This window comes from Podarcis muralis, chromosome 16 (genome assembly GCF_964188315.1).
Source record: "Podarcis muralis chromosome 16, rPodMur119.hap1.1, whole genome shotgun sequence".
NCBI classification, from domain to species: domain Eukaryota; kingdom Metazoa; phylum Chordata; class Lepidosauria; order Squamata; family Lacertidae; genus Podarcis; species Podarcis muralis.
In genome coordinates, this window is record NC_135670.1 from 17,093,702 (window position 1) to 17,120,576 (window position 26,875).

Below are 26,875 nucleotides of genomic sequence, written 5' to 3' on the forward strand. Positions count from 1 at the left end.
TCCAGCCTTCTGCTCTCATAGGGGCCAACAAGATGCATGTGGGAAACCTGCAAGCGGGACCTGATCCCAAGATCCCCCCCCCCTTCCTGTGGCTTCCAGCAATTGGTATACAGAAGCATTATTGCCTCTGACTGCGGAGGTAGAGCAGGGCCATTATGCCTTGGAGCCGTCACTGTCTCCTGTGGAGGGGAGTTCCACAATTTAGCTCTGCACGGCGTGAAGAGGTCCTCTATCTTCTTCCAGCGTTCAGTTTCTTCTGTCTGAGGGAGAGAGACGCCATCACACCCACACAGACCCTCCCTTGATCCACACGCCACTCACAGGATTGTCTTGATGAGCTTTTATATAGAGATATTTATATAGATATTTATATATAGATTTCGTTTCTTTCAAGTGAAATTTCTGTGGATCCCACGTTTCACCTGCTGGTCTCATCAAAAAATCCCATGATTCTTCAGATGCCGACATGCTGGCCGGCTCAGTTCAGTTCCTCAGTGTGGAGTCGAAATGATTTGCGCTCCATTATTCCATTTTGTTCCCTCACCCATGGGCAGGAGGAGGAGGAAGAGGGGACCTCACCCTGGTTCCCCTCCCAGCCCTCGGTGAACAACCCTGTAAACAACACACCATCTGAGGCCAACAAGGCCATTTTGGACTACAACTCCCATCAGTACGTGCTGGCTGAGGCTAATGGGATTTGTAGTCCAAAAAAACCAGAGGGCTACCATGTTGGTGGCAGCTGGCCTAGGTCATTCTGGTGACTGGGATTGCTTTGTACATCACATGTGGGGGGAGGGAGTTGAACTGCTCCACCCCCCAAAAAAAAGGTTTCTCCCACCCCCATTGCTCTGCAATTTGGCTTGAGAAGAAGTCTCTGTTTTGGCAATTGTAATGAGTGATTAAGGAAGTGAGTGATGGAAGAGGAAGGGAGGGTCCTAACCCTGCTCCCCTCCTCCCCAACCATAAGGCAATGCTGGACCTGAAATGTTCATTCTAAGAGGTGTGGAGGGTGGGGTGGAGCTCTGAGGAAGGAAATCTCTCCTACAGAACATTTTTTCCCCGAGGTTGGGGAGAAGCATGTAGTGAAGTCAGCAGTGGGCAGCAGCAGTAGCAGAGGGAGGTGGTAAGGAAACGATGGCATCCCTAGCACAACTCCCTGCCCCCCCCCCCGCTAAATTGGTCCATGGGGTCTGGGCAGAGGGCGCATGTGCATCTATGGAGATGGGGTCTCCTTCCCCACTCAGGTCTGTTTTCTCCAAGGCTCCACTTTTGGTGGAGGGGGCTGAAATTGCCATCACTTTCTTGAAAGGAGGCAGCAGCTGAAATCCCCCTTCCTCAAAAAAAGGGGGGCTTTTCCTTGTCTGCCTCCTAAGTTGGAACCAGCGGGCGCTTGCTGTGTCTCCCTGACCCACGTGATCGCTCCCTCCCTCCCTGCTGCCATGCTTTTATTTCTGTGCGCTTGCCCCCCATCTGAAGCATTCAGAATACAGGCCTGGCAAGGGATAGTGGGGAGAAGGTGAAGAGTTTCTACAGAAGGAGGGGCTTCGTTGCAAGGGCTTGGGTTACAACGGAGGGAGGGGAAACAGCAGTTTTCAGTGGGTGATCGTGTGCGTGCGAGTGGGACAAGTTGTTCTGCTTCTGGAGCAGGGGAGGGCTGGCTATTCGATCTCCAAGATCAGGTCGTCCCCTTCCAAGCTCATCTCTGGCTTGACGTAGATCTTCTTGATGGTCCCCGTCAAGGGCGAGTTGACCACCGTCTCCATCTTCATGGCGCTCAGGACGCAGAGGGGCTTCCCCTTCTCGATGGGGTCCCCTTCCCGCACTTTGATGTCAATCACCTTCCCGGGCATGGGGGCCCCAATCTGGCCTTTGACGTCCTTCAGGGCTTTGGGGTGGAAATGCATTTCCTGGAGTAGAAGGGAGAGAGGAGAGGAATGATATGCCAGGATTGCTTTTCTCAGTCTGGACTACAACGCCCATCAGCCCCAGATGCTGGGGCACCAAGTAGAGGCTGGCTGATGGGAGCTGTAGTCCCAGGGTATAAATCGGAGTTGGAAGGGAGCCTGGGTCATCTAGTCCAACCCCCTGCAATGCAGGCATCTCAACTAGATCATACTTCTTTTTGTGTTCAATTCTCAAACCTTTATTGGCATATAGACAAGATTCTAGTAAGGTTCAGTACAATAAAACCACTCAGCAAAATCTGCAACTAACAATTTAGATAGTGTTGAATAATATTCACGAATCCTCAGTGCATATATGACAGATGGCCACCCAACCTCTGCTTAAAAACTTCCAAGGAAGGGAGAGTCCACCACTTCTCGTGGGAGTCTGTTCCACTGCTGAGCAGCTCAGCTCTTACTAAGGCCAAAGATTTAGACTGAAGGCATAGCCTAGACTTCTCTTTTGATTTCTTTGTGTGTAGAATTTGGTATTTCAACTGTTGTTTTTTTGACACAGGAGCCATTGGACTATGCCACCCCCCTTATATGAAACAGTACACTCCCTATACAGCTGACATCCTATCAGTCCTCTGGACATGTAGACTGGCTCATAGATTGCTTAAAAATGTAACTGGAGATAGAGATGCATGGAGGAGGAGGAGTGGGAGTCTATTGTCGGCTTTCAGCGGTTAGCCAAGAGAACCTCCATGTGTATCTCTCCTGTCATGCTTGAAGCTGTTTCCTTAAGGGATCTTAGGGATCTCCTGGATGGATCTGGCTGAGCCCTCTGTTGGGAACAGGATGCAGGGTAAGGTGCTGGATCAGATGAGAAGGGACCAGGCCCCAAAGGGATGCGATACCAGCATTGTATTGTCATTTGTTAAATCACCGCTGGTGAGTAAGAATTGTATTTTCAACCCCCTACTTACCCACCTCTCAGGCTGATTGTTACTGGCATTTCAGTGCTGATGAATCTTGTTATTTTTAATATTTGCATTGCTGGTTGCAAGATTTTTTTTTTCCCAGGAGGGCATGGATGAATTTTAATGATTAGAGAAGCATCCAAATCGAGCAAAACAAACGCACCCGAAAGGGTACTCGATTCATCTTCCCGAACTGCAAGTCTAATCTTGCAAGCTGTGATCTGGATCTTGGTGCCAGCTTGTCCACCCACTTATCTATCCCTGGTCCTTATTTGCTCATGGCTAGCCTGCTTATTTATTACCTGTTGGAAGTCTGGGTGCCACTCAGAAAAGGGGTTAGCATGGCGTTTAAACAGATAGAGACCTCTAGATTATCCCCATACCTTTGAACTCTGTGCTGACCTCATTCTACCCTTTGAAGTTAGACTGATACTTTTTAGGTTGCATCCTATTAACAACTTCCTCCTGCCAGTCTCATTTGACCTTGAGATGCGAGGCCATTTTGGATTTATCTTCTGAGAACGAGGGGGCAAGCATGGCTTCTTTGGTTCTCCAACTAGACAGTTAGCTAGGACTATAGAACTCTTTCCTATCAAGAAGGAGAGTGTACCACCTCTTGTGGGAGTCTGTTCCACTGCCAAACTCTTTCCTATTAATTTGATGCCTTCATACCCCACGTTTTCCCCAAGGAGCTCAAGGTAGTGTGCCTGGTTCTCCCTCAATTTTTTAATCCCCACACCAACCCTGTGAGGTGGATTGTGATGAGAGGCATCAGTGGCTGGACTTCAAGGTCATCCAGTGAGTCTTGTGGCCGAGTGGGGGCATTTGAACCCCAGTCACTCCCATGTTCTAGTCTGAAACTCTAACTACTAGACTACCACTGGCTCTCAATAACCATAAGCTTTCTTGTTTTATTTTATAGCTTTCAACTAAATGTGTGCTCCAATCAAGGGTTCAAGGGCCTTCTCGGTAGTGGCACCCGCCCGTGGAACACCCTCCCGTCAGTTGTCAAGGAAATAAACAACTACCTGACTTTTAGAAGACATCTGAAGGCAGCCCTGTGTAGGGAAGTTTATAACATTTGATGTTTGATTATGGTTTTATAATTTGTTGGAAGCCACCCAGAATGGCTGGGGCAACCCAGTCAGATGGACGGGGTAATAACAACAACAACAACAACAACAACAATAATAATAATATACATTTAACTAAAGTTAGCTTCTGCTGCAGCACGCAAAATCCACAGGGTAATCTTACCTTCATGGCTTTTGTGTCCTTGACCAGGATGGAGCGCAGTTGCCCATTCATTTCAAAGAAGACCTCCCTCTGGCCGGCCCGGTTTAAGTCTCCCAGCGCCAAGGCTTTGATGTGGAGGGTCTTGCCACGTTCCAGCTCCACCTACGTGTCGGGAAGACAGTGAGCTCTGAGTTCTCTTGCCCTGGAGGGCTTGCTAGGCTAAAGCTCAGGGGAAGAGCATCTCCTTTGCATGCAGAAAGGTCCCAAGTTCAATCCCTGGCATCTCCAGGTAAGGCTGGGGGACACCTTCGGGAACCTACCGAGAGCTGCTGCCAGTCAGTGTAGACAGCACTGAGCCAGATAGATTTAGTAGGCAGCTGTTTCCTGCGCCTTTCTGTGAAGAGGATACTGAGCTAAATGAACCTACGGTCTGACTGATGAGACAGATTCATAGAATCATGTAGCCCAACTCCCTGCAATGCAGGAATATGAAGCTGTTCTATACGGGGATCAAACCGGCAACCTTGGCGTTATCAGCACCGCACTCTAACCACCTGAACTATCCAGGCTGATTCCTATTTAAGACCAGCCCTTTATGCAGAAACATGCAGACTAGAACAGTGTTTTGTTTTTGAGGACACGACTTTAGCTCGGTGACCAAACATCTGCTCTGCAATAACATTTCCAGGCTGGGTTAGGAAAGACGTCCAGTCTGACTACGTGGTACTGCTGCCCCAAAGGTACCTTAGTGTGGGGAGGGGCAAATAACTGTCCCTCATTGAGACATTGCCAGCTTCTGAAAATGGTCCCCCCCCACCCCCAGATCGCTGGGGAAGAGCACCTACACCCAGGTTGGAGGCGCCCCACTCCCTCTGCCTCTTGGCAAAGGGGCTTGTGTGAATCTCTGCCCCACCACCCTTCGGGTCACCTCAAACTCTTCCGCAATCTTCGGCCCTTCCAGGAAGAGGCGGGTGTTGAGGCATTCGACAGGGCCAAAGTTGGCTGTGAAATCCTTGAACTCGTTGAAGACCTTGGGGTACATAGCAGCTGAGAGAACGTCCTCTGGGGTGATCTCTTCTTCGTGCTGTTCACACAGCTCCTTCTCCAACTTCACAAAGTCCATGGGGGGAAGTGAGGCTCCCGGGCGGCCCTCGACGCGGGGCAGGTCTTTTAATACCTGGAGGAGTGCAAAGGAGACAACAGCTTGTGTCCCTGATGGGATGACTCTTGACCAGGGGCTGGGAAACAACTGAGGACCAGAAATCACCTTGCCCCAGAGATCCCTACCTGGAAACTCAGACAGGGCACTGCTGAGAGAACTGCATGTTCCAGAGGTGCGCTTTGCTTATGTAAGAAATGGGCCTTTTAGTGTTGTGCCTCCAGCCCTCTGGAAGCTGTTACCAGCCGAAATGAAGAAAGATCTTCTAATGTCTTCTTGCTTAAGAAGGATTTTCCTGAGGTGTGACCCAGTTAATCCCACTCAAGAGTAGACCTTCTGAATTCGGTGGACTTGATGTAACTTAACTCTGCTGATTTCAAAGCGTCTCCTCAGAGTATGATTGACCTGGCTATCTCCCTAAATACATAAAAATGCACCACCACCACAGTGTAGGATTTGCAATGCTGCGTCATAAACCTGGATTTGCATGAAATCAGGATGGAGAAAAGGGAGAGGGGGAATTGGTGGTCTAAAGCAACAACAGAAGTTTGAGTAAAGCAGCATTGCAGGGAACCGAGAAGAAAATGTCGGTTGAAGAAGCTGTGAGAATGGTAGGGGTATGAGGGGCTTTGTGTGAGGGTTTGTGTGAGGGTTAAAGGGAATGGTGGGAGTTATGAACTGATTTATTTTGGTCATTGACCAGAGGGGTGGTGGGAGAAAGAAGAGGCTGTGTTGGCGAACAACATGAGTAGGGGTGGCAGCCCCATGTCTGATATGATTATCATCCATGGAACCCCAATGTCAAGGAATGGTCTGAAGATGAGGACTGGGGAATGCATTCTGTGGCAGGCCAGCTTCTCTCCGATGGAGAGCTGGAGAGGGAAGAGTCGCCTCCCTTGTTCACAGCATGTTCAGAAGCAGAGAGAGAGGCAGGAGCTGAACAGCTGAGGAGGGAGTTACCCAGTTACGAGATAATGACAACAGAACCAGAAGAGAGGGGGCAGCTAGTGGAGACGTCTCTTGAGAGTGTGGGGGACCTCTCCTCGGACTCGGAGATCCGAACGTATCGGAGAAGAAAGGAGTCAGAGGGAGGGAGGAACTTCCTGTTGGTGCCCAAAATACTGCAGTAGCCGGAAGAATGATTAGACTAGGCAACTGCTTCCTTACGGAGAGCTGTGTATTTGTGCTCGCAACATGACGCTGTAATAAAAGGACTATGACTCTATCAACTGCTCGTTGATTCTTATCTGGGAAGTTGCAGAAGGGAGGGGAGAACTCTCTACGCCTGACACCAAAGGTGCTTACCTTGGAGCGGAAGGGCTCTGGGAACCCACCATAGGGGATACCAATGTAGCCCTGCAGAAACTCCACCACCGAGAGCGGGAAGGAGAGCTCATCTGCCTGAGCCTCCACTTCCTCCCGCGTCAGGTTGTTCTGGACCATGAACTGTGCCAGGTCGCCCACAATCTTGGAGGAGGGCGTCACCTGCAGGGAGCAGGAAGGGGTGGGGGGAAGAAGAGGGAAAAGGTGAGAAGACGGCTCCCTCTTGGGAGAGGGCCGATGAGCCACTGGTTCTCCCTATGGTCAAGAGGCATAGAAATTTTACAAAGCAAATAAATAAATAAATCCATCCATCTACCGTGGATGTTGCCAAATTCTAGTGTCACAGGAAAAGGAAAAAGCCTTTCTCTCCATCCACTTTCTCCACGCCATGAAGAATTTTGCAAACTTTTTTCTCCACTCGCCTTTCCTCCAAATTAAAAAGTCCCAAATGCTGCAGTCTGCAATTGGAGGAGTCACTCCAACCCCAAAGCACAAAGCCCCCATGGCATCTTTATCATAGAACTGCAGAGTTGGAAGGGACCACGAGGGTCATCCAGTCCAACCCCCCGCAATGCAGGAATCTTTGGCCCAAGGTGGGGCTTGAATTCACGACCCTGAGATTCTTTGGTGCCATGGCTGCCCCAAAGGCCCGCCCTTCCTCCTCTCCTTGCTGTGGATGGGAGGGAAGCTGCTGGGAGTTGGGCCCTGGACGAGGCGCCACTTACCTTGATGAGGTCCCCGAGGAGCTTGTTGGCCTCGACGTAGGCCTTCTTCACCTGCTTGAACTTGTTCCCCAGCCCCATGCTGTGGGCCTGGAAGTGGAGGTTGGTGTACTGGCCTCCGGGGATCTCGTTCTCGTACACATCCGCGTTGCCGGACTTCATGGTGGCCGTGCAGTCAAAGGAGGCGTAGAGGCCCCGCGCCACCTCCCAGTATTCACTGTAGTCAAACACTTTCTCTATCTGGATGCCTGAGTGGGGGGAAGAGAGCTCTATGTAGTGGGGTAGGAATGGGAAGCCTCGTTGCTTTAGCCCAGGTGGGGAACAGTAGCTACTGGGATTAGCAGATGCTGAAAGCCTTCTCCTCCATGCATTTGTCCAATCCTCTTTTACAAGCCATGGAGGCCAGCCCTTCCATTAGACAGGATGAGGTGAATACCTCAGGGGGCAGATGCTAGGTGTTGGGAATCAATGGCAAGGTGCTGGGGGGCAGAACTGTGCCTGCACTGCACCTCCTAAGTTGCTCTCAGGGGCAGTGGAGGGTGTGGCCCCATCACCAGTCTTGAAGAAAGATACAACTGCCAACTGGTTGGCTCTTATGTGTAAGGGAGGGAGGGCGCCATTTTGTTCTTTGCCTCAGGCAATCAAATGTTTTGGGCTAGCTCTTTTTGAAGCCTTTGCCACATCTCGCAGTAGCAATTTGTTAAATATGTCTTATTACCCACCCTTCACCAAAAGGTCCCACAGCTGGTTACAAAACAATCAGGAGTTTTAGGAAGAAGTGTCCAAATTCTTAATAATTAAAATAACATCAAAACCATCTCACTAACACCAGAAGCAGCATAGAGTTACTCAACAGGAAGGTAAACCATCAGAATTTTCAAAAGCTGTAGTAAAAAGACATGCCTTTAGCTAGCTTCCAAAGTATGGGTCACATTCACACCACACATTGAAAAGGCTATGCAAATTAAATAAAGCAGATTACATACATATCTTTTGGGATTGTTCTCAAATAGAAATATTCTGGAAAACCATTCAGGCTAATATCTCTGATAGGTTAGGATATTATATACCCTTTGGAAGCAATAATATTTCTGCTTGGTCATCTAAAATAGGTTATTATAGAAAATGATCAAGAAACAGTGTTCAACCTTATAACTGCTGCTAAAATTATAATAGCTAAAAATAGGGGGAAGCATATTTCCTAATACATCTGAATGGATTGAGAAAATTTGGCTTATAGCAACTATGATTAAGCTAATTTATTGTAAAAGAATACACCTAAACTAACCTAACAAGTTTGTGGGGAAAAAATGTATTTTTCTGGAACGTTTCAGAACAAGTTCAGTGATAATGCCCAACCTTATGCTGCTTTCAATGTGCTGTAACAGTATTTACAGCCATGATGGCTTGCAGTGGTATCATAGCGCTTTAAATGTATGGTGCCTCTGCGGCCAGGGACAGCACTGGCGCCAGGGGCAAACTTCAAGGTCTTCTGCTTCCCTTCCTTCAAGAGGAAGTCCCGCCTCTCTAATCTCTGGAAGCCCCTCCCTCATCCCTGTGCCCGTTTCCCGCACCTGTGTCGTGCTCAGTCCCGCGGGTGCAGGCCACCATGGCGCCCATGCTCGGCTGGGAGGTCATCCCAGACATGGCGTCCACGGCAACGTCCACAATGTCGGCCCCTGCAGCGGCGCAAGCCAGCATGGAGGCCACCCCGGCGCCCGAAGTGTCGTGTGTGTGGATGTGCAGCGGGATGTTGGGGAAGTGTTCACGCAGCGCCGACACCAGCATGGAGGAGGCCTGTGGCTTCAGGACGCCGGCCATGTCCTGAGAAAGAGAGAGAGGCATTCAGGGAGGCCGAGGTGGGAACTGCAGAGGGATTTGGTGTGAGGGCAAGGTGGGGGAGGGTAAGGCCAGGGCGGGGCTTCATTAAGGGAGGAGTCAGTGAGAGGGGAGGAGCCACATGGAAAAAGGTGGATGCAGTGGGAACCAAAACAGGGAAGGGAATGAGCCCCTCCGCTGTGTGGAGTTCAGACCAGTGGCGGGCCTCCTTTTACCTTGATGGCCAAGATGTGGGTGCCAGCTTTGACCAGCTCCTCGGCCAGGTTGACGTAGTAGTCCAGGTTGTACTTGGTCCGGTTAGGGTCAGCCACATCCCCTGTGTAGGAGATGGCGGCCTCCACCACTCCTCCTGCCTGCCCAGCCGCCTCCATCCCCAGCAGCATGTTGGGCAGGTAATTGAGGGAGTCAAAGACCCGGAAAATGTCCATCCCGTTCTCCTTGGCCACTTGGCAGAACCTGAGGAAGGGAACATGCAGGATCGCTGAGGGGAGAGGGCTTGGGGCACAAGGGGGGCACGAGGGAATTCCAACCCCCATCCCACAGACCCCACATCCTATTTTATAGAATGCGATGTTTTGCATTTGCCTTATAGATTCGCAGAATTGCAGAGGGTCATCTAGTCTAACCCCCTGCAATGCAGGAATCTTTTGCCCAAGGTGGGGCTCGAACTCATGACCCTGGGATTAAGAGCTTCATGCCCCACCAACTGAGCTATCCAGGCAGAATCGGTATTTAAGCTACTTAGTTTAACGCACATTGTAAACTGAGTAGAGATTTGCTGAAATGTAAGTGGCATACAAATACAAATTGGGCCATAGCTCAAATGGTAGAGCATTTGCCTCACATGCAGAAGGTCCCGGGTTCAACCCCAGATGTCACCTTCAAGTAGGGCTGGGAGAGACTCCGTGCCCGTGATCCCAAAGAGATGCTGCCAGTTGGTGTAAGAAATACTGAACTAGATGAACCAATGGTCTGAGTCAGTCCTATTTTCTCCCCAAACTGCTCACGTAATTTTAGAAAATGTGTTTATCCTGCATAATTGGGAAGCCGGACTGCAGATCCTCACCCAAGGAACTTACTTGAAGACAGAGTTGTCTGGATAGTTGGTGTAGCCCACAGCGTTGGCCCCTCTCAGCAGCATCTGGAAGGGGATGTTGGGGATGAGCTCGCGCAACTCTTGGAGGCGGCGCCAGGGGCATTCGTAGAGGAAGCGCATGGCCACGTCAAAGGTGGCACCTGAGGATGGTAGACAGGAGGAGGAGGCAGAGGGAGGAGAGCATCAGTGCAATGTTGCAAGAACATAAGAAGGGCTAGCTGGATCAGGCCAATGGCCCATGCAGTCCAACATCCTATTCTCACAGTGGCCAACCAGTTGCCTCTTGTGGGAAGCCAGAAAACAGAACCTTGGCACACGAGCAAGTCTCCCTTCCTGGGGTTTCCAGTAAATTGTATTTGGAAGCATTGATGCCTCTGGCTGTGGAGGTGGAACACAACCATTGTGGCTGGTAGCCATGTCTGGAGGAGCTTTTAATTGGGGGCTCAAGATTTGAACCCTCTTCCTCCCCAGGCTCATTTGGAAAGCCTCAAGGGCTCAGCTTCTACAAAATGGTAATAATTAGGAAGAGAACGGACACGAGAATGTACTGAACTCAAAAATTAAGGCATACCAGAGGACACACAAATCAAGATTTATTTTCAGCTGTGCGGTAAAAATTCATGTAGTAATGATGAAGTGTTCAAAGGCCTCCTGTGAAATATGCCACAATTTGGATTTCTTAGCTTTATGTGAGAATATCATGCGACCTTGAGGACGATGTCCTGATATTTATAAGTAAAATAAATTGTTTTCAAAATGTTACTACCCCCAACACTTGTCATAATAACATTTTTTCCCAGGGAATGCAAATGAAACAAGCCAAATTTGAGTGTGTTCATGTTTCACTTTAGTTCTCATTCAGTTCTCTTCTTTCGCTTTGTGTTTTTTTGTTTGTTCTTGTGTGTTATTGCAGTGCAAGTTCATGTTTAAATCAATAAAAATAATTTTTTTTAAACAGAAGAGATGGAAGAGCATGTGCCGAGTGTGGCTCCCTTAATACTAAATAACCGAAGACAATCTGGAATTGCCTGCTGCTGAGGGTAGCATTCGCCCGAAGAATATAGGAAAAGCCTGGCTGCTGGATCAGGCCAAAGGACCATCTCGTCTGGCATCCTGATCCCACAGCGGCCAACCAGATGCCCCAATGGGAAGCCCTCAAGCAGGACCCGAGTGCGAGAGCATAGCTCTCCCTATCTGCGCTTCCCAGCAACTAGCATTCAGAGCCATCCTGTGTCTGACTCTGGGGGGAAGCACAGCTGTTGTGGCTCAGCAGCCATTGGCAGCCCCCTCTAGCTGGCCCAGGAGACCTCTCACCTCCCCAGTTCTCCATGCTAAAGAGGTTGTTGAAGTTGTGCGCCACGAAGGGTGAGATCTTCTTCAAGTCATGGGTGCGGACTCGGGTGGCCAGAAGCGACTGGTGAGCATCCCTGAAGGTGGTGTCCATCAGGAGCAAGCCCCGGTGTTGGCGAATGGCCTTGGCAAATCCGGAAGGGCCCTCGCGGAGAAGGACGTCTCGGAAACCGGTGGGCGGCTGACCTGTTATGGAAAGACAGGGAGTGGAGGGGTGAACACAGGGGAAAAACGGAATCAGAGGACTTTGTGGGAATAGCTCGACTGGCCACTGTTGGGAAGAGATTTTCCCAACCCAGTGCCCTCCACTTAGTTTGGATTCCAATTCCCATCAGTCCCAGCAGCATGGCCATCTTGAACTGGTATTGGGGGGGGAAGCCTTTTAATTGTGTAGACACACTCTCTCTCTCTCTCTCTCTCTCTCTCTCTCTCTCTCTCTCTCTCTCTGTGTGTGTGTGTGTGTGTGTGTGTGTGTGAGAGAGAGAGAGAGAGAGAGAGAGAGAGAGATTTTCCTGGAGATTGAAAACCTCCCCAGTTCCAGGAAACTCCCTCACTAATTGGGAGGGGAGGGCAGAAGAAGCTAAAACACTCCTGCCCCACTTACGGTACTTACTTTTCCCTCACAGAAACTCAAGGCAGCAAATGTGGTTGCAGTGTGGCTGTGAAGGCCTCTAATGCTTTCCACGAAAGAACGTAAGATGAGACTGCTGGATTAGACCAATGGCATATCTAGTCCTAGATTCTGTTCTCACAGGGGCCAACCAGGTGTCTAAACTGGAAGCCGACAAGCAGGACCCGAGTGCGAGAGCAACTCCCCCCCGCCCCCGCGGCTTCCAGCAACTGGTATTCAGAAGCATTTCTTCCTCCAACTGTCATCGTGGGCATTATTGACCCACCTTACCCTCCTCTGTGAATTTGTCCCATCCTCTTTTAAAGCCTTCCAGGCTGGCGGCCCCCACTGTCTCCTGTGGGAAGGAGTACCACAGTTTGACACACTAACCACTACACCACACTGCCTCTTGCTGGTGTTAGATCTACCTATGCTGGCTGGGACTGATGGGACATTTGATCCGAAACATCTGAAGGGCACCAGGTTGGGGAAGGCTTCTCTATGCAATGCCCCATTAGCTAACAGGCCTGTGGGCTGTGTGTGCGTCCTGCTTACAGAAGCGGCGAGGGCTACCTCTTCCGGGGTCTGCAGCATCTCCTCTAAGACACACACATACACACGCCACGGATTTAACTATTGGCTCGGGGGAAATTTAATAAGATTTAAACAGCCTTATTTCATTCTCTTAATGCTTGGCTTAGGTTGGGGATTAGCCGCTGACAAAGAAAATAAACTGCTGTAATAATGATACAAGGCTGGAATCCAATATAATTAAACTGAACCTCACGTATCAATCATAAAAAAGCAGGGAGGCTTGTAAATCAGGCGGCTATTATATCTGCCTGCCCCCCCCCCCCCGCTCCCTCCCCGCCACCCTGCACACTTATGAAGATTTCCACGCCGGCTCATTAGACCCATCAAATATTTAGCAGGCGTTAACGAGAAACAAGCAGATTCTCTCTTCCTCTCCCACCCGCAGATTTTCGCAGGGGGTTGTTTGCGTTGCATTTCAGCAAAAGGGGAACCCAGCCTGCATTGCGTGGGTTAAGTCAGGTGGAGGAGAAAAAGCCGCCTCTCCTCTAGCCCTGGGCATAGATCTAAGAACATCAGAAAAGCCCTGCTGGATGAGGCCCATGACCCATCTAGTCCAGCATCCTGTTCTCACAGTGGCTGACCCGCGAACAGGACAAGAGCTTTCTCCTGTGGTTTCCGGCAAATGGTATTTGGACGCATTGCGGCCTCCAGCTGTGGAGGCAGAGCATAGCACTGTGTCTGTGCCTTTGACGGCCCACTCCTCCTCTGGGAATTTGTGCAATCCTCTTTTTAAAGCCATCCAGGTTGGTGGCCATTGCTGCCTCCTGTGGCAGGGAGTTCCATAGTGTAACTCTGTACAGAATGAAGAAGCCCTTTCCTTTATCTGTCCTGATTCTCCTAACATGGATGCCCACAAGTTCCACTGCTATGAGAAAAAAACATTTTCCTGTCCACTTTCTCCAGGCTGTGTATAACTTTGTACACCTTGATCATGTCAGCAATTCCTTGCCTCCTTCCTAGAATAAGAAGTAATGCTGCAGCCTTCCATAATAGAGAATCCTTGTGGTCCCTTCCAACTCTAGGATTCTGTGATAGGGGAGTTGTTCCACTCCCTTGATCATTCTGCTTGCTATTTTCTGATCCTTTCCCAACTCTACAATAACTTTTTTGAGGTGAGGTGACCAGAATTGGACAGAGTACCATATTCTAAACACAGGTGGGCCACAGATTTGTAAAATGGTGTTGTGATATGGAGGTGAAGTTCAGGTCCCTTCCAACTCTACAATGCTATGATTCTATGATTGACACTTTAATTTCCGATTTTCGTTTTGATTTTGTTATTTTCGTCTCCTAGTGATCCCCAGCATGGAATAAATTAGAGGAATGAGCAGGCAAAGACACACAACACCCGGGAAATAGCCCAAACCACCCCCACTCCCCATCTTTGCCCTGCAAGTTCCCTGCATTGATGGCGATAGCTCCCTCTGCTGACCATGAATGAAATAACCACTCGGTCGATGCCAGCGCTTGAGAGCTGCTCAGTTAAATGTAATGAACTGAGTGAAGCCACAATCCACAGGAGGGAAACCTCTTTCAGCCTTGATCTTTTGCACAGCCTTCTGATGGCCACATGCAGGTGGTGGGCAGAGCCAGAGGCAAAAGCAGCTGGGGCCGCAGAGGTGATTCTATAAAGTAGGCCAGGTGAAAGCCTCATTCCAAAGAAATTGAACTGTGGGCCAGTGCTGGCAACCCTGGAGTCTCTTACCACTTGGAGACAAGATAACGCACCCCTTAAAACACAAGTGGAATAGTTACGGGTGTGATTACAGTCATACCTTAGCTCCCAAATGCCTTGTGAGTCGAACGTTTTGACTCCCAAACGTCGCAAACCTGGAAGTGATTGTTTCGGTTTGCAAACATTCTTTGGAACCCGAACGTCCAACGCGGCTTCCAATTGGCTGCAGGAACTTCCTACAGCCGATCAGAAGCAGCACCTTGGTTTCCAAATGTTTTGGAAGTCGAATGGACTTCCGGAACGGATTCCGTTTGACTTCTGAGGTACAACTGTATTTGGGAATACACCTTTGGCATTGCAAAGTGGGTGAAGGAGAAATTCCCCAGTTTCCTTATTTCACGCTGCTCTGCTCTGGTAAGGTTGTCTCACCTCTGCCATGAACTCGCCGGGGGTGTTTCCAGTCTAGGGGCTTAATGCTGCAATCCAGTAGTATTGCAGTGGGCTGGACTAGATAATCCTCAGGGTCCCTTCCAACTTTGCAGTTCTATGATTCTAGGATTGTAAATGGGTCATAGGCAATAGTGTATGTGTGTGGGTTTTTTAAAATAAAAATAAATATCAGATATTCCTTGGAATGTAAAAAGAGTCTGGCCTTTGGATGTCAACAATGGCCAAGGTGCAAAAAGGGTCCTTCATCTTATTATCACCCATGCCACAATAAACACCCAAACAGAAGCACCCTAGATGTCATTAGGCTCTCCCTGGCTTAGAACCCTTATCTACAATACACTGACCTAGTAGCTTTCAGGACGACTGTGTTAAGGTATGCAAAATGCCCTGAATACTCTGAAATTGCTATATAATGTGAAGTATTAGCATTTTCTATCTGCGGATAATAAACAGGATCCAACCACTCAAGCAGAGGGTGCCAGGCGCTCCTTACTCCATGGTTAAACAGAATTATGCACATCGATGCAAATTAGCTTCATCTGCATAATTCATTTAGAATGCAGGCTTTTCTCTGGGCGTGGAATGGAACAGCACATCACCAGGTACTATTCCAGTTCACAGAAGCTGCTTGGTAATTTTAGACCCTCAGCTCCATAATCTTACGTATCCCCCCCAAAAACACTTAAAAAAAAAAAAAAAAGACAGCCACATCTATTACTTCAGCTGTGGAGCACACAGTTAATATTTGCCTTCTCTCTTCCACCACCACCATGCTTTACAAGTGCTGTTACATCTCAAATAATTGGGCAAAACAAACAAACACACATAGACACCCAAAGTTTGTCAACTCTGAGCATGTGCAGTTTTGCATTCCAAAACTCACTCAAATCATAGCACCGTGGCGATTACAGGAGTGGATCGGGATTTGCTTCTGCTGTCCCAACACTTAAAACACCTTTGTCTGGGAATGATAAGCACCATTTTGTTGTAAAGTAGAAAAAGGACACTGAGCGATATCCAATGTCAGTCATACTCTGCGGGGACCTGTTGAAATCAATGGACTTGATTTCAGTGTGTCTGCTCTGAGTATGACTTAGTTGAGGGGTGGTGAACTGGATCTGGGCAGTGGGCCCGACTGTTATCTCCCTCACCGCAGGCCAGGTTTGACAGGTGGGCAGGGCTGTCCACTTGCCATTCATGTGATCCAGGTGGGGAGAAGGACAGCCTGCAAAGCACCAATGGCCTGCTGCTTGCTGGATCTTGAGAAGGGCTTCCCCCAAGACCCAACGACCAGCTGATTGTCACCACTTGTGGACCGCTGCGCATGCGGCTTTGTTTGTCTCAAACACTAACTGGACCATGTGGAGCTTGAGGGGTGGAAGGGCATGGAGTTCCAACGAGGGGTGGGATCCAGCGGTCGGTGGCTTGGTCGCTCACTGGCACAGTCCCTCCTTGGACCCCTCAGCCCATCATCCCAACCTGATTTGGCCAGAAGGCATTCCAAAGAGAGCTCTTGCTGCTGTGTTCTGGTGTTCCTTCCCTGCATGGGGCTTTAAAGGAGAGGTAAGAGGAGTCCTCCTTTCGTTCCTCTTTTAATGTTCCCAATGCTGGATTCATAGCAAGGGAAAGCGTGCACATAAAATGCAAGTATTAGTGAAAGTATCATAAAAATGCATTATATTAGGGGAAATTGCTTGCAAAGATGTGGGTGTTAGGGGGAATGCACAAAAAAATGCTGACACATTTTCATGTGGTGATGATGATAATTTTTAGTTGAAAGAACAGGCGAGTAAGAGGCAACATGATTGAAGCTTATAAAATGATGCCTGGCATGGAGAAAGTGGATAGAGAAAACTTTTTCTAGGACTCATGGACAGGCTCTTACGTTAATGATAACGATAATGAGAATGAGAATGAGAATAATTTGTAGCCTACCTTTTTCTCCTAGGAGCTCAAGGTGGTGATTTTCCCTGTCCTCATTTAATCCTCACAACAACCCTGTCAGGCAGGCAGGTGACTGGCCCAAGCTTATCCAGTGAGCTTCACAGCCAAGGGGGAATTTGAACCCGGGTCTCTTTCAGGTCCTTGTCTGACAATCTAACCCAGGGGTCCCCAAACTAAGGCCCGAGGGACTTGTTTATCCAGCCCGTGGCGACCCCCGCTGCCATTGCCCGCTTTTACTGGCGCTGCGCTGCGAAGCTGCCCACTTCTGGGTCGGAAGAGCACCAGAAGGAGGCCTGTGCACATTCACACAAGCTATTTCCGGTGCTCCTCCGACCAGGAAGTGCACTGGAAATAGCGTGTGCGCATGCGAATGGGCACGTGCTCCCCACCCCCCGGCCTACCGTGCGATCGATGCTGGAGACACTGGCCCAAGGCGCGGTAAGTTTGCTGACCCCCAATCTAACCACTACGCTACACAGATGCTGCAAACTGATGCAAAGATGTGGAAAACTGAACAGGAAAATTGGAAAGTGGGAGGAACCAAAATTGACAGATTTGTCCCTCTGTGGTGAGGGGCAAGTTCAAACCATCAGAAAAGCGCTGGCTGATGGATTATGAAACCTCCATGAAGGAACTGTGACCACTTATTCCGGCTTCAGCATGTTCCCAATCCTGGTATTTAAAGCCGTGTACACAATGCTAAGCTAGATGGACCAATGGTCTGATTCAGTATAAGGCATTTCTTATTTTCTTATGCCAGGTTGGCGCAAGGGCTCCTAGGATTGCACTTGCAAAGGCCCGCGGGATTGCTAGGCACTGTTTACGATGCCATTTTTGCTGTTTTCGTGCTTTTTTAGGGCCATTTTTTGCTCCGTTTTGTACCACTTCCGAGTTCATGGTGATGCACACGGTTGTGCTTGTGTGTGCCTTGAACGCACATAAATGGGGAGTTGCCTGTACTGCAGGCCACCAAGACTCCAAATCGCAAGGCCTTGGAAAGGGAAAGCCTGTGTGCAGCCTTCTCTGAAATGCATCCAGCTCATGGGCCCTGGTGCAACTCCAAGAGACAGAAGAGCCTTAAATTATGCATCATGTCATGTGGCACATGCCGCCTCTGCTTCTCCCCCTGCCTCCGTTCATGACACATTTTCCAGATGGCCCCCAACAGCCACCCAACGCCTTACCCTTTGGATCCGTTCTGGTGCCTTGGCAAAAGTTGCACTAAAGCCCTTGGCTATGCGGTGGAAAGGGCTGCGATCCAGAGGCATCTGGCCCAGATTTGTCAGGAGGATGGTGCATCCCCCACTTCCACCCACCTCAAAAAAGTCCAGTCATGGGTGCCAACTCCCTCCCAGGAATCCTACCATCAGGGATGCCATCAGTCAGAGCAGCAATTTGTCTCCCACCTCAGCCAAAGAGAGCGGAGTGAAGTGAACAAAATGGACAGAGAATTCCGCCCCCCCCCTTACTTGCAGCAACCCCAGTTCTTGCTGTGAGATGCAGGCTGGGACATTTGGTCCTGGGAACCCAGCACTTTTCGCTCCAGGAAGGAACGAATTCCACTGTGGAGGATTCCCTGGATCAAGCAAAGGTCCACCTAGCCCAGCATCCTGTTCTCACAATGGCCAACCAGAAGCCTGTGGGAAACTGGCAAGAAGGACTCGAACACCTCCCTCTTCTGCAGTTTCCAGCAACTGGTATTCAGAGTCATTTACACCCTCTGACTATGGAGGCAGAGCATAGCCATCATGCCTTTTTATTCTGGGTTAGAACCACTCCACCCCATCACGGCCAAATTGGGCCATTTCCTGATCCAGATCACCCTCAATACACTCCAAATGGCTAACAGCCTCAAAGAATGAAAGAGAGACAATGCAAGTATTTTTGTCTCCCCATCTCTCCAGGATCACTAAGAGCAGCCCTGGGGAGGTAATGTCAGAGGGATGAAACAGGCTTTCCCAAAGCACCCTGGCCCAAAGCCAGTATCCTGCCCCACGGCAGTGGCTTTTAAACTTCTTCTTTTTTTAAAAAAAATCATGAGATATTTGAAGACAGAAAATGTTAGAAAAGCTTCAAAAAAGGGCAACCAAAATGATCAGGGGGATAGAGCAACTTGTCTATGAGGAAAGGTTGTAGTGTTTGGGACTTTGTAGCTTAAAGGCAAGTAAGAGATAATGAGATAGGAGTTTTACTAATTAGGCATGGCATGAAGAAAGGGGATAGAGAAATTTCTTTCTCTCTCAAACTCATGGACATCCAGTGCTGGAAGATTCGGGGCGGATTTTTAAAAAAATGACTTCTTCAAGCAGCACATTGTTAACTATGGAACTCTCTCCCACAGGAGGCGGTGATGGCCACGAAGTTGGATGGCTTTAAAAGAGGGTTGGACTAATTCATGGAGGAGGGGGCTATCAATGGCTACCATCTGCTGGAAGCCACCAGAGGTGAGAGCGCTGAGGCCCTGCTTGCAGGCTTCCCATAATGCGCCCATGTGAGAACAGGATGCTGCACTGGATGAGGCATTGGCCTGATCCAACAGGCTCTTCTCATGTTCTTATGTCCTCTGACTTCTGTTGACCTTCTGTCTAGTTCATCTCCAATTCATCTCTGGCTTTACTAACTAAATGAACTACCATGTTTCTCTTTTCTTCCACCTCTGTACCTCATAAGGGATCTGAATAATGGCTGGCTGGCTGGCCTCTTCCCAAGGGAGGGAGGTCTTGGGCCCCTTCCTTCTCAGTGTACCTTTTTGGAACCAGGCCTGGCCTAACTCAATTATGGACTGGAAGTGACAATGCACGGACAGGAGTTCCCCCATTGGATGTTTATATGGGTTAACTTTAAAGCAGCCACCAGGGGCTTCCCATTCTGTCTGGCTTGGTTTTCCTTTAGAGGAAATCTATCCATTGCTGGAAACCACAGGAGGGGAGAGGGCTCTTATGCTCGAGATCTGCTTTTGGGATCCCCATAGTCATCTGGTTGGTCACTGTGAGAACAGGATGCCCTGATCCCACAGTCTCTTTTTATGCTCTCAGACAAAGCGGCTGCATTTGGACACATCCGAAGGTTTGTAGAGCTCTGTATGAGGATTAAATTGCAAGCTTTCCAATCTAGGCTAGCTGCCTCTCGTTCCTCCTACACAGTGCTCACCTAGATTGGTACCAACCAAACGTCAAATTTCAATTTGTCTCTGCCTGCAGGGTTCTCTGAGATGCCCTCTTTTAAATAGGAAGAGCGTATAGCTGGAAAATTGTGGGGGTGGGAGTGGGGTGGGACAGAGGAGAAAGAGGGTCCCAGGACTATGATACAGAAATTACTGTGCAATTTGATTTTCCACATGGGAAGAATGAAGCCGGTGAAGATTGTTGCCTATGGGGCTATTTCACCTGTATGGAAAGCAAGACTGGGTCTGGCATCTGAAATACACACAGGGAAAAACTACGGTAACATGATTCTCAGATGCTGCATGCTCCCCAATAGGGGAAGAGGTCAGAGGGTGAAAAAAAATTCCTTGTACGTCTGGAAATTGATGAGAAGAAAGTGTTCCAAAGGTCTAGCCTCTTATTTTAGGGGTGGCACACTGCCTGCCTGCCTCTTCCCGTCAGATCCCCAAACTCACCCAGAGGAACAGAAGGGATAACTGGGTCAATGGGCGAAGGCCTGGCGTTCACTGGGATGGGTGTGATGGGTCCGTTCACCATGACATGGCCTGGGAAGAAAAAGCTGTGTTAGACTTTGAGATAAAGACAGGGACTGGCAGAAACTGCTCACAGCAACATCCTGCAGAAGCTCTGCTGGCTCTGCTTCAGTGAAGCTTTTTCTTCTATATGCTCGGTCTTTAAGCCACAGGACAAGGTAAAGGCTGGTTCAGCTCCAGAAACTATCCTGAAACCCTTGGAATGTGTGAAGCAAGGGAGGAAAGTGGGCCTCTAAGCACCCCCAGAGAGCCCTCCCCTCATCACAGCCTACTCTCACATGCCACAGAAGTGCTTCCAGGTCAGAGGTTATGGTTTCCTGTTAGTGTGAGTGTCCATCTACCTTTCCAAGAATGAACCATGAGGTGATTCAGACTATTCCAACCTGATTTCGCTCTCCTCCTGGCTAAAATTGGAATTGAGCTCCCACATGATGAGGTCCTCCACTTGCCTCCTTCTCCCACCCCCACATACCCAGATAGTGGAGCAGTTTCTGGGCTCGATTCTGGCCAGGTCGCAAATTGAAAAGGTCGGGGTTCTCATCGATGAACTGGGTGTCCACGGTGCCACGGAGAAACTGGTCGTTGCCAAGCACATTCTGTAGGAAAGGGATGTTGGTCTGAAAGGAAAAGGGAGATGAGAGGGAGGTCTAAGAGGCACGCATCAGGGTTTTTTTTTTGGGGGGGTGGGCAGGTTAGACACTACTATCAGTCAGCATTAAGCTTTCCAGATCTGTGCAACAACTGCCATTCCTCCACCTGCTGTCACCTGGCAGCAGCCATCGTGTCAGGCGACAGCCGAGGGAGGAAGAGAAAGGAAGCAGGGCCAGTCCATCAGCTCAGCTGGAAAAAAAACAAAACACTTCCATCAGGCTCCTCCCCCTTCAGCTGTCACCTGACAACTGCTGGTCATTCCCTTGGGCTGTAGCAGAGGGGGGGGGAAGCAGGGTCAAACCATTGGATCAGCTGAGAGACCAGCTTTGGCCTCCTCCTCCCATTATTATTTAAAATATTTCTTAGCTGACCTTCCAGTGTGCAAAGGTGTGAATAAAGTGATTTACACAATACAAAATTACAATATGAAACCAACAAATAAGTGTAACTAACTAACTAAATAGCCTTGCAAATTTATTACGTGGGTCTCCCAAGAATGTAACCGTTCTAGGAACTTCTTGTAGCAGCCCAATTACCACCCAGAAAAGCTCTGCTGGATGGCAATTCGGCAATGCCATGGCAGCAGAGAAGTAGGAGGCATCTTTGCCAACCTCTGTCTGGTCAGATTCACTGCAAGTCAGACTCATGGCACATTTCATTCGTGTAACAGCAGGTCAGAAACAACAGCAGCAACGCCAGTGATGTCAGAAATGTAACGCCAGATGGAACAATAAAACAATGCAGGCAAAAGTTATTGGCAGATAAAAGAATCTTTGGCAGATTTTTTTTAAAAAAGGAAGTTGAATACCCTGGCACTTCAAGTTTAGCAGCGAAGGTGTCTCTGCAGAAGGCACAACAACACTGTGCCTCTCTTCTGCCTCCCCTTTGAAGGCACCTGATGCAGCCTGCAATGCCCCAGAAAGCTCACCAGTCCTTCAGGGATCGGGGTCCCATGCAGACAATGGCCTGAAAGCCATCAGTTTAAAATCAGCTTGCAAACCAATGGTGTGTCAGTACAGCTGTTTCAACTGGTAAGGAGTGTGCTCTGGGGCTTGTGCAACCTTGCAGTGGTCTTTTGCCCACAGTTGAAGTTTCTCAGAAGCCTTCCAGGGCAGCCCCATGTGGTTAAAAAAAAAAAAAAAAAAGGCGACTATGGAGTTGTGGCGCTTATCTCGCTTTTCAGGCCGAGGGAGCAGGCGTTTGTCCACAGTCAGCTTTCCAGGTCATGGGACCAACATGACTGAACCGTTTCTGGCGCAACGGGACACCGTGATGAGTGCCAGAGCGCACGGAAATGCCGTTTAGCTTCCCACTGCAGTGGTACCTATTTATCTACTTGCACTGGCGTGCTTTCAAACTGCTAGGTTGGCAGGAGCTGGGACAGAGCAGCGGGAGCTTATCCTGTTGCACGGATTCGAACCGCCGACCTTCTGATTGGCAATCCCAAGAGGATCAGTGGTTTAGACCACAGCGCCACCCGCTCCCATGCAGCCCCACCTACAACACATGACACTTGTCAAACTTGGATGTGATTATAGCATTAAAAAAACGGTGGATGGGCTATCTCAGTCTAGTGGGAGCTGCAACAAAAGGACGAAAGGCATAAGAGCATGAGAAAATCCTCAGGCCAATGGCCCATCAAGTCCTGCATCCTGTTCTCACAGTGACCAACCAGATGCCCGAGGGCCTGAGAACAAGAGCCCTCCCTCCTCCTGTGGCTTCCAGCAACTGGTATTCAGAAGCATTTACAGTCTCTGAGCATGGATGCAGAACACAGCCATTGTTTCTAGTAGCCACTGACAGCTTTCTTCTCTATTAATTTGTCCAATCCCCTTTTAGAGCCATATAGATTGGTGGCCATTATTGCTTCCTGTGGGAAGGAGTTCCATAGTTCAGCTATGCCCTTCATGAAGAAATCCTTTCTTTGATCTGTCCTGAATCTTCCAACAGCTTCTAAGAGTTCTGGTGTTAAGAAAGAGGGAGAAAACCTTTGTGCCCAGATGCCACTTGGGCACCTAAAGTAAGCGCTGCATCTACTGGCACCCCAAACCATGAACCTGATCCTTAAGAATGTTCCTATTACCCTGGAACATTAAAAAAACATTCCTTTTAACCTGGGACAAACAACAACAACAACAAAAAACTGATAGTGAAAGCCCAGGAAATCCTAATATGACTCAATGTCAACGCAGGCAAAGGGTGACAGGGCGACCTCAGGCAAAAGTCAAGGGTACTTTTATGCCTGGCTGAGATCACTGGTATGTTTTTTAAAAGTTGAAAAGCAGATTAGAAAATTTATAAATAAAATAAAACAGTAAAACAAGTCAACACTGCAGAAGAGACACAAAGGTTATGTAGGGACATCCTATTTTCTGCTGGGGTGTGGCATGGACTGCCTCCTGCTCCCCCCTCCCTCAAATTTTGATGTACAGAAACAGTTAAATCTTATTTTAACATAGGCGATGGGACTGTTTGTCCCTCCAATTCTCAGGAGGGCAGCAGGCTGGCTTAGGAGGGGCAGACAGCTCTGTCCTCCAAAAGAACAGCTGTAGAGGAGTTGAGGCTGCTCCCCCCCCCCCCCCCCCCCAGATCTGTCTTGCTATATGCGGCAGCCCTTGGAGACAGGCCCTAAACAGCAATTGGTTCTACTGGTATCAAACGTGAGCTGGGGTTGTGGTGCAAAACATCTGGAGGGCACCAAGTTGGCAATAGGTGCTTCAGAAGGAGTGCTACCCACCCCAAAATCAGACTGTCTACAACCTCCTTCTCAGACGCTAACTCACACAAACTGTGCCGAAAGGAGCTATGGAGATGCGCATTATTCCTTGTCACTAGCTTAGAAGAGACAGAACTTAACCATTCCTAGCTTATAAATCTCTTAGAAGCTGGAGTTGGCACTTCATAACTGTCCATACACTGAATAGGCAAGGGGAAATCTTATAAAATGATGCCATTTACAGTACAGACAAGAAAAGTGTGTCTGGAAAAGATCAAGCAAAGCCTCTAACAATTGTGCCTTGGCGGAGGGTAGCAGATGGAATGGAGTGGAAAATTTTATGCTAAAATTCTTCAAGCTAAGAATTCATTCTTACCTGTTTCAAGTGTGTGTGTGTGGACCCCCCCCCCCCAATTTCTTGAATATCTCACACCCAGGAGCTATAACTCCCTACAACCAACCTCCTGACCCACAGATTCTTAAATGCAATCAGGGCCCTATTGCCCTCTTCTGCTGCTCTAATTGCACAGAAGGTAGCTCTATGAATGACTATCAGCCACTGGAGTTAAATGGAGCCTCCCTATATCAGCACAATATACTAGATTTGGGAGACAAACTACAGGCAGGGGAGACGTGTCTTCTGGCCTGTGTCCCAAGGAGGCAGATGACAGCATACATATAAATAAATGAAGTCATACTGCATTTACTGTAATAAAGCATACGGCATTCATTATAATATTTTATTGTTGCGTTTTAGATGGTTTTAAAAATGGCTTCCATTGCATTTCACTTTGGACATGATGAATTGATGGGAAAAGCCTATAAAAGGTTTAGCTTTGCATAATCCCTTGAGAGCGTTACTTATTCGTTTTTGGGTTAATCAGAATTAAATTCCTACAAATGTGGCCAGAAAGACATCAGTGTTGTGAGGAGACGTGTTCCGGTGGTGGGGTGTCATTCCAAATGCGAGGGGGCATCGCAGAGAAAAGTTATCTCTGAAACAGCTCTGAGAACTGCGAGCCTTACAATTCAAATTATAAATGGAATAAGCAAAATAACTTAAAAGCTTTATGCTTTGCAGATGAGGAGGAATAAAATATTGGAATGGCAACTAGTGCAGCTATATTTCTGCTCCTTGGTTAATTGGCACAGAGTGTGTGAGTGGGAATTGGATACTTCTGACTACATAACAATTGATTTTAATTCAAAGGGCAATCCATAGATTTAAGCACACACGCACGCACACCAGAGGAATCTTGCATGCTTGAGTTCAGATGCGGGTACGTTGGATCTGATGCGTATCTGATTGCATCTGATGGATGCCTGCAGTTCCTAAAAGCAGGGATATCCTAGAAACTTGGCGGAATTCCCACTGACATCTGAGATCATTGGAAGAAAAAGCAGGAAAGTCTGCAGAAATGAAATGATGGGATACACACACACACAAATATTCTTTTTGCAGTATGGACAGCCTTTTCCAGAAGGGGGCAGCACTTATTCCTTATTATCTGATCAGAAACTGTCCGCATTGCTAGAGATTCCTGGAGAGCTTCAGTTCTCAAGCATCTCTGCTCAATTCTTTGCATCCTAGTCTCTCTCTGGGGATTAACAAAGGACTCTGTTCTCTCCCTCATCAGCAGACTTTTCTCCAAGGTGGTCAATCAACAAAATGATTTTTAGCTGATGGATCTGGGTTTTGGCCAGTTACTCAGTTAATAATCCATTTTATTTAAATTTCCCTCCCCTCCTCTCCCACAATCCAAGCACAGATGCCTTTTGAGGTCTTGAAAAGAAGTGTGAGGGTGTTTATAATTCAAAAAGGGAGGGAGAAGCTGCCACTTGCAATTAGACAGCCTTCTTTCTTCAAAACCTGAACGCTATTGATTCGCACGAAACGTTTTTTCAGCAATACAAACAACGGAACAGAAGAAAAAGAAGACCAGATCGATAGATTCATAAAAGAGGAAGCAGATCTGCACAAACAAATGAGGATTTATGAGCTGTAACATGGTTGAAAGAAAATTTTGGGGGAAATAAAAATAAAAATCAGCCTGTCAAAATTATTTGATGCTCATCGGACGGAGTTGCAACTGCACAACTGTCAACAAGGTCATCGGAGACCAGGGTTCAAATCCACCACTCAGCCATGAAGCTCACTGGGCGACCCTGAGCTCAGTTGCTGCCTCTCAGCCTAACCTACCTAACTGGATTGTTGTGGGGAATAAATGACAAAGGGGAGAACCATGTACACTATGGAGTTCCTTGGAGGAAAAGATATAAATGCAGTAAAATAAATACTGGAGGCGACGACAAGCGGGTAATGGTGATTAAAGCCCAATGTCAATGTTTTTCTTCCTGGACACAGCAATGCAGGATAAAGAGAGGCTGAAATACAGACAAATGCCCTTAACTCACAGCTCAGTTAAAATGAGGGTTGTGCTGGCTGGGGCTGCTGGGAATTGAGGACCAAGGCACCCAATTGGGGAAGGCTGAAGCAAAGATCGAAAAACCCTGGAATTTTTGGATTTATCTACCTTAACCACTAGTCAACACTCCCTCAGATTCCGCCCTCCTTTCCCCTAAGAATCCAGGAGTTGTCAGGGCTCAACCTGAGGTCTCTCCTCAGAGGGAGGAGCAGGACCCTCCGGCAGATCCCCACAGGGTCAGCGATCCCCGAGGGGCCAACCGATGACCCAGATATCTCTGCTTGAGGACCAGCTCCAGTATCACGGGCTCCTGGCCGGCTCTCAGGTCCCCTCTCCACAAAAAAACTCCTACCCCAGAGCAGAGGGAATGGTGAGTCAGGCAGAAAGGTGAAGGTTGACTACTCAAGAGGAGGGGAAAGTACACGGAAGCATCATAAGAACATATGAAGAGCCTGCTAGATTAGGCCAATGGCCCATCTCGTTCAGCTTCTCAGAGTGGCCAAAGAGATGCCCCAATGGGG

General features: G+C 48.5%; 1 protein-coding gene across 5 annotated transcripts in view; it reads right to left on the reverse strand.

The window, feature by feature from the left end:
• Positions 1–325: 325 nt before the first annotated feature.
• Positions 326–26,875, reverse strand: part of PC (pyruvate carboxylase) — a 250,421-nt gene continuing 223,871 nt past the window's right edge. For all 5 annotated transcript variants that reach the window (XM_028710546.2, XM_028710551.2, XM_028710549.2 and 2 more), the window contains 11 exons: positions 21,034–21,178; positions 20,484–20,573; positions 11,556–11,777; positions 10,225–10,381; positions 9,361–9,601; positions 8,881–9,130; positions 7,310–7,554; positions 6,567–6,746; positions 5,031–5,279; positions 4,124–4,264; positions 326–1,907 (listed from right to left, as the gene is read on the reverse strand). In XM_028710546.2, the coding sequence (XP_028566379.2) occupies positions 1,659–1,907; positions 4,124–4,264; positions 5,031–5,279; positions 6,567–6,746; positions 7,310–7,554; positions 8,881–9,130; positions 9,361–9,601; positions 10,225–10,381; positions 11,556–11,777; positions 20,484–20,573; positions 21,034–21,178 (2,169 nt within the window). In that variant the 3' untranslated portion in view covers positions 326–1,658. The remainder of the gene's footprint in view (positions 1,908–4,123; positions 4,265–5,030; positions 5,280–6,566; positions 6,747–7,309; positions 7,555–8,880; positions 9,131–9,360; positions 9,602–10,224; positions 10,382–11,555; positions 11,778–20,483; positions 20,574–21,033; positions 21,179–26,875) is intronic.